This window comes from Scylla paramamosain, chromosome 32, assembly GCF_035594125.1.
Source record: "Scylla paramamosain isolate STU-SP2022 chromosome 32, ASM3559412v1, whole genome shotgun sequence".
Lineage (NCBI taxonomy): Eukaryota > Metazoa > Arthropoda > Malacostraca > Decapoda > Portunidae > Scylla > Scylla paramamosain.
This window is the reverse complement of record NC_087182.1, coordinates 5,673,909-5,681,420: the sequence shown is the minus strand read 5'-3', so window position 1 is coordinate 5,681,420 and position 7,512 is coordinate 5,673,909. Positions and strand designations below refer to the sequence as shown.

The following is a 7,512-nucleotide window of genomic DNA, read 5'->3' as shown; positions in this document are numbered from 1 at the left end:
CTTCTGATCTCGTTTTCTTCTTTAATGGTTGCAGATAGAGGTTTAATTATGGCCTGAAGTGTGCTGTATATAAAGAATCTTGACCTCAAATGTAGCTATGATAGCTTTAGTGTTAGTGATCTACTTAAGTTCATAGGTTTTGTGCAGTGTAAGGGGAGGAGGTAGAGGAAGGCTCTCTCTCTCTCTCTCTCTCTCTCTCTCTCTCTCTCTCTCTCTCTCTCTCTCTCTAATCCTCCTCCTCCGCACGTCTACGAGCAAGATCAAAACCTCCCACTGGTCCTCCTACCCTTCCCCTCCCTGCTAAGTGTTTACAAGGAACGTTTGGCAGCCTGCCCTCCCAACCCTAGTCCAAACCTCAACCCAGCCCTCACCCAGCCCTTCTGCAGAGCCAGCGAGGGTCAGGCCGGCGTGTAGCACACCATGGGGTCCTCCAAGAAGAGCAAGGAGAAGGACCGGTCCCGAGATGAGCGCAAGGAGAAGAAGAGGAAGAGGCGTTCGAGGTCTGGGTCCAGGGAGAGGGACAGAGAGGGAAGGCATCATCACAGGTAACTAGAGAGAGAGAGAGGGGGAAAGGTTGATGTTTAGGTGTTGATGTGACGGAGAGTTGACGTTTAGGTACTGATGGGACTGGGAAAGTTGACGTTCGGGTACTGATGGAGGTAAGTGTATGGTAAAGTTTGTTTCCGCAGGGAGAGATGGAAGGATGTATGTCACTGTATTGTAAAGATTGCTTCCACTGGTAACTAGTGAGAGAAGGAGAGTTCAAGTTTAGGTTCTAAGGGATGGTATATATGTTACTGTATAATTAAGATTCACTACCTATGTGGTCTGACAATATCCCAGTGAGGGAGTTTTTTTTTTTTTTTATGTAGGAGGGACACTGGCCAAGGGGAACAAAAATCCAATAAAAAAAAATGCACACTGAAATGCTAGTTCCATAAGAGGGTCAAAGCAGTAGTCAAAAACTGATGGATAAGCGTCTTGAAACCACCCTCTTGAAGGAATTCAAGTTATAGGAAGGTGGAAATACAGAAGCAGGCAGGGAGTTCCAGAGTTTACCAGAGAAAGGGATGAATGATTGAGAATACTTGTTAACTCTTGCATTAGAGAGGTGGACAGAATAGTGGTGAAAGAAAGAAGAAAGTCTTGTGCAGCGAGACCGGTTACTTGTAACCTGTAACCTGTGTGTCTGTGGTTAAAAGTACATTTCTTTTGTATGAGTTAACATCTAAGGATTTCATTGGCAGTGCCCAACAATTACAGTACAGTAATTCATCACCCCCAGGCACCACCACAAGCACAAGAAGCAGCGCACCAAGAGGCGGGAGGAGCGTTCCCCCTCACACTCACCCAGTCTGAGTGAAGACAGCTTCTCAGATGTGGAACAGCTGCTGCAGATCAAGGATGAAGGGCCAGGTAGGAAAAATTGTCTCAGCCTCCCTCATTGTATGCATCAGTGTTCCAAGTTAGCCTGTGTCTGTATTTCTCATGACTACTGTTTGAATGCCTTACAGTGTGGAGGTTTATGTGCTTTTCAGCTTCATCCTCATTTCTGGTAGTTGTCATTATTGTCTTAAAAGTGGAGTGATTTCCCAGAGTACATTAATTTCTGTACCTTCACTCCAGCCATAGATTATGATCACTGGTTCAGCTATAGAATATACTTTCAGTTTTTGAGTGATTTTATAATAAACTTGGTTCAAATGGTTTCCTCTGCCAGGTTTTCATGGGAAGGCTGCTCCACCTCCACCCTCCTTGAAGCCCTCATCACCCACAGCGCCAACACAGCCCCCTGCCGCAGCCTCCTCTGCCTCAGACGCTTCACTCTCCATTGAGGAAACCAACAAGATCAGGGCAAAACTTGGGCTTAAGCCTCTGAAGGTTGGTTTGGGAGCCCTTGTATTCCTCTCAGTGTTGACTCCAGTTCTCTTTTTTCCACATTTGCTCACATGCAGTAAATAATCTTTGGTTACTGTTGCCTTGAGTATTGGGTGTTTATTGCTCATACTGGCTCATACTGGCCACCCTGAACCACTTGACATTAGTTCACTAAGCCCCGTCACATGCTTATACTGGCCATCTTCAGATACTGTTGTCTTGAGTGTTGATTGTTTATGGCTTAGTGGCTTCATGCCCACACTGTCCACCCTGAATCACTTGACAGTAGTTCATTACAGCCCCCAGTCACATGCACCTTGTTCAGTGAGGTTAAGTTGTACATTATCCTTTCTCCCCAAAAAATATCATGAATGGACCAAGTTTAATTAAGCATGATAATAATAATAATTGTAGGTTTATTTACCAAGAAAGTTATACATGTGAGGGCACACAGATATAACATGCAGTCTCGGTTTACAGGTTGATACAGTTTCTGTACTGAAGGAGGAAGAACCCGGCAAAGACAACAAGGAAGGCGTCCTTATCAAGAGTCAAGGCGAGACCTTCGTCCACAAGCCTGCCGAGAGTCTGGCACAGAAGTTGGAGGTGTGTTGTGCTGGCAGTTTGTCATTTTGTTCTCCGTATCTTGTGTCTTTGCTTCTGAGTACTGGTGGATGATAACAAGGCAGATGTAGTAAGTCGCTGCTCAATATTGAAATGTCATTTTGGAAGTATAAGGAAGTGATGCAATACTAACTCTAAAGAAAATGTAATGGTAACAAAGCAGAGTGATGCCTTGTAGTAATTCACTGCTTCTTATTACTGGAATGTCTTTATGGATTAGTATAAGGAAGTAATGTAATACTGACTGTACAGAAAACATTTACGAGTGTGATGTGCAGAAGATGAAAATGTGCCGCACTGGTGAGCTGGGATTGGTGGTGAATCATTTCTTTACTCCAGGTACAAAAACTGAGGGAGAAAATTGCAGCACAGCGGGAGAAGCGGCGCATCAAGGAGTCCCTGAGCAAGGTGAAGAAGCTTGGTGACTCAGACAGTGAGGATGAGTCTGCCTCAGCTTGGGTCTTGAAGTCCCGGGCTCTGGCCAAGGAGAAGGAACTGGCGGAGAAGAAGGTGAGGGACTGGAACAAGTGCATGACCGTAAATTTTTAATTTATGTCTCAGATTGACTTTCAGGAACAGGCTGTTTACATATAGAGGAATGTTTACATGTGTGTGACATTGTTGTTGCCCACAGAGTAAGATGCTGGAGGAGCTGGATGCCCAGTTTGGCATTGGGGACTTAGTGGAGCAGGACATGACTGAGCAGAAGATGAAGAAATACAATCGCAATGACTTGTCGGGGCTGCAGGTGCAGCACGACATGAGCAGGTCAGTGTGCCTCTCCTATATTGGTATTGTGTAGTGTAGGTGTTTGTGTACTTGATATAAGAAGATTGTACTGAGAAACAGCACTGGAAATACATGACACTAAAGATGAGAATGGTTATTTTACACTGGTTATTTGCAGGTTTACTTCTGGCACCACCATCTTGACCCTGAAGGACAGCAATGTACTTGATGGGGAGGAAGACACACTTGTTAATGTCAACATCATTGATGATGAACGGGCAGAGAAGGTGTGTGTGTGTGTGTGTGTGTGTGTGTACATACAGATATTGAATGAATTGCCCAGTCAGTGTTGGAAAAGTTTCATACAGAAACAAAAGTTGTATGAAACAAAGTTTCATACAGTTTCATAAAGTTGAGCATGTAATGAATTGTCATACCTCAGCACAGAGGCTGACGGAAATCATCGCCTGAGTGAATATTTGATTTACTTAGTTTATGAATGCTTCTAGAAAATTAATGAACTGACCTCTAGTGCAGCCATGACTATTTTTTTTGTGTAAGATGAAGCATTGCAGCTTTGTTTTGTTGTACATTATGTTAGTGCTTTAAATGCTTTTTCAGAACATCATGAGGAAGAGGGAGGATCCTGACAAGGTGGAGTACGAGGCCCCGGAGGTGGACGCTGCCGGCAACATTGTGCAGCGAACTCTGCTCACCAAGTATGACGAAGAGATCGAGGGGGAAAAGAAGAAGACCTTCCGGCTCGGCTCGGGTGGCCTGGTCAGCGCTCAGGATGATGTACCTGAGGCAGTGCGCCGCGTGGCCAAACTTAGGCGGCTGCAGAACCTGGAGATGCCGCAGGCACAGCTGGCTCCTGAGTACCTCACTGAGAATGAGATGGTGAGCTTCCGCAAGGTGAAGAAGACCAAGAAGAAGAAGAAGAAGAAGCTGACGGTGGATGACCTGGAGCCGATGGAGGAAGATTCCCTGGTGCACCTGGGATCCAGACAGGCCCGGCAGGCCAGGATAGAGGCCATGCAAACTGAAGATGGGGATGAGGCGGCCGATGAGGACATGGCAGCCAGGCCCAGTGGTGGTGGCCGGTCCCTGAGCCTCAGGGAGCTGCTGGAGGAGCAGGACCAGGTGAAGCAGGAGGAGATGGCTGAGGCAGAGGAGATACCAGAGGCAGAGCAAGATGACATAGAGCTGCAGGAGGCACTGGCCCGGTCAAGGAGGGCAAAGATGGCTCAGTCCAACCAGCCAAGCAGTGAGAAGATCCTGGAGGTGGTGAAGGAGAGGAGTGCTGCCAATCCGCTGGAGGAAGAGGAGATGGTGGTGGATGGGGAGGAGCTGCTCATGACTCTCAACACCACAGATGAATTCTGCCGCACCCTTGGGGACCTGCCCACCTACGGCCTCTCAGGAAACCGTGCCGAGGAGGACCAGAGCATGTTGCAGTTGCAACCTCCCAAGGTACGAGTACAGTGTAGCTTTCTGACTCTGGATTTTGTAGAGGGGAGGGAACAACTAAACCAAGACAAGTATATCGTATTGACCACAGATAATGTAGACTTCCTCCAACCGAGTGCTGTTTGCTATCCACTGCCCACAGGAGAGAGGAGAGACAGGAAAAAATTGGTTCTCAAATATAGTGGTAGATGAATGGAATAAACTTAGTAATCATTAGTTTGTTAGTGCTGAGTCATTAAGGAGTTTTAAAGGAAGATTATCCAAATATATAGATGGAGATGATAGGTGGAAATAGATGGGTATATTTCAGATGGACTTCCATGTGTAGACCTGATGGCTTCTTGCAGCTTCCCTTATTTTCTTACATTATTATGTTCTAGGAGAAAGAGACACAGGAGCCACGGGGAGCCTGGGAGGAAGTGGGCATTGATGACACACGGGTGGAGATCAATGACAGCATGACCACACCCATCTTGGAGGAGGAGCCTGATGCCAGCAAGGGTGTAGCCAATGCCCTCAAGTTGGCACTCAAGAAAGGCTACTTGGAGAAGACCAATGTGTCCAAGTCTGCCAATGCTGCTCTGCAACATCTCAGGGCAATACATTACAGGTAGGGGATGCAATGCTGCTTGGTAACTCATCTGAAAATAGAGGTTGGTCTTCTCTAGATTATTTTATTTAAGGTATAAGGCTAAAAGTGAATGCCTTGTCTGGGCCACCTCATGTGGGATTGCTGACCTGATGTGTAGATAGGTAGATGAAAGTCTTGCCTGTCCACAAGATTATCTTTCCACCAGGGATTGATAGATCTAAGAGTGTAAATAATGTGAGTGTGTGGTGCCTTGTCTGGGCCACTCCATGTGAGATTGCTGGCCTTCTATATAGATAGATAAGTAGTTGAAGGTGAGGCAGTTTTGCATCATTCTTTTCACTATAACAACAGAAAGAATAATAACATTTTCACTCAATACTGTAAGAATGAGTTGCAATTTAACCAGATAGAAATGAAAACTAATGGTCTGAATTTATCATCTCTGTCTAGGGATGTGTTATTTTCTCATTCCTTAAATATCATTCTTCTCTACCATTTCCCTGGGGATTAACTGCTTGAGTGTCAAAGTGCATACTTACACAGGTTCCCAATATATCAACACTCCATAAGTGACATAACTTCCTGTCACAAGTCAAAAGAAATATGATCATAGACACAGGCTCTGAACCACTCTGTAACTCAAGTTGTTCATCCCAACTTTCTGTATTATGTCACTGTCCCTCTGCTCCTCCATCCCTTCAACCTTCCTGTCACAACTCAGAACAAATATGATCACAGACACAAGCTATGAATAACACTGGAATGCTATCTTTTCATCCCAGTTTTCTGTATTGTATCACTGTCCTACTCCTCCATCCCTTTAACCTTCCCCTCACCTTCTCTCTTTCCTCCCCAGCATTGAGGACAAGACCCTGGATGATGACCGAGGGCGCGGCCGAGGGGAGCGATACATGGGCCCAGTCACTGAGTTCAAGGACAAGGATGGGTATAAGCCGGACGTCAAGCTGGAGTATGTGGATGACGAGGGACGCAAGTTGAATGCCAAGGAAGCTTTCAGGTAAGTGTGTGTTCTTGCTCTACTCTACTGATAGGATTAAATTAAGATAAAACAATTGAAACAGGATCGTTGCATTTCATCTTTCTGTTGTGTTATTAACTATTTTGTGTTAAACTATTGTCACATTCCATCTTTTATTTGTATCAGTAACTATTTTGTTTAAAGCACCTACCTTCCAGCAGCTTCCTTCTGTTCTTCCAGGTACCTGTCACACAAATTCCATGGAAAGGGATCAGGGAAGAACAAAACTGAGAAGAGGATGAAGAAGTGGAATGAGGAGCTACTGATGAAGCACATGAGCTCTTCAGACACTCCCCTGCAGACACTGGAGAGGCAGAGGGAGAAGCAGAAGCAGCTTGGGGCGGCTTATCTGGTTCTGTCGGGAAGCAAGACCCAGGAATCAATGGATGTGAAGAAGTGAATGTGCTTTGGCAATAAACTCGAAACTTTGGTACTTATGAGGAGTGTGCCGTATTCAAGTGTTTTTATGTGAATGAGTTTTAATGGATTCAGGTGTGACATGAGCAAATATACAAGGAGCTCATCTGATTCATAACATTTATATTTTGGTCATGACTTGTTGCAAATGATCCAATGCAAATTTCATGTACAAAATTCACAGTCTTCATTTTTTTAAGTTTCGTTTTGTTCTGTAGTATAAGAGGCTCCTGAAGTGTTTATGTACCAATATTTAAATGACAGCAGAAATAGTTGAAAAGGAGAAGACATGGGAAGGAGAAAAGGAAACACATGATAGATGGCTGGGATAAAAGAAACCATAAGACAGAATAGGAGAATGTGAGAAAATATAACAAAAAAATGTGTCAGGGGAAGCCAAAGTGAGGAGACCTGAGTACAAGTCTTGGAGCAGGAGAGTGAAGCTGGAGGCAAGCAGGAGTGGTGGTAAATATCTGCAACCATTTTTTGTATAGTTCATGTCAGAAGTATTTCTATTGACATCATTTATACCAGGCTGATTATATTAAAAGCTTGAGTCTCAATTTTTATTTTTTTATTTCTGCAGACCCTGCTCTCATGAAGCTTGCATGACTCGAGGTCATGTGTGGAAGAATCAGAGAGAGGGAGAAGAGAGCAATACTAAGGGCTCCTTCATACAGGCGTTTTGGTTGAGTGACTCGTCAGCACTGCCAAGTTGCGAGGAAGTGGCGTCATAGCTTTCCAGTTTTCATCAGTGGGCTTT

At 44.8% G+C, this 7,512-nt stretch overlaps 1 protein-coding gene across 1 annotated transcript; it reads left to right on the top strand.

The window, feature by feature from the left end:
- Nucleotides 1–288: 288 nt before the first annotated feature.
- On the top strand, nt 289–7,312 carry LOC135089116 (U4/U6.U5 tri-snRNP-associated protein 1-like). The gene is made up of 11 exons (XM_063984368.1): nt 289–545; nt 1,286–1,416; nt 1,721–1,881; nt 2,359–2,484; nt 2,842–3,012; nt 3,137–3,270; nt 3,410–3,518; nt 3,853–4,704; nt 5,082–5,311; nt 6,150–6,311; nt 6,513–7,312. The coding sequence occupies exons 1-11, from the start codon at nt 421–423 to the stop codon at nt 6,730–6,732; spliced, it is 2,421 nt and encodes an 806-aa protein (XP_063840438.1). The 5' UTR covers nt 289–420; the 3' UTR covers nt 6,733–7,312.
- Nucleotides 7,313–7,512: the final 200 nt, after the last annotated feature.

Bases quoted from the DNA above. Each gene is read 5' to 3' on its own strand.
- LOC135089116 (XM_063984368.1), top strand. From the start codon at position 421: ATGGGGTCCTCCAAGAAGAGCAAGGAGAAGGACCGGTCCCGAGATGAG. The intron at 3,271-3,409 runs GTCAGTGTGCCT...GGTTATTTGCAG, and splicing joins GTGCAGCACGACATGAGCAG to GTTTACTTCTGGCACCACCA. The intron at 4,705-5,081 runs GTACGAGTACAG...ATTATGTTCTAG, and splicing joins TGCAGTTGCAACCTCCCAAG to GAGAAAGAGACACAGGAGCC.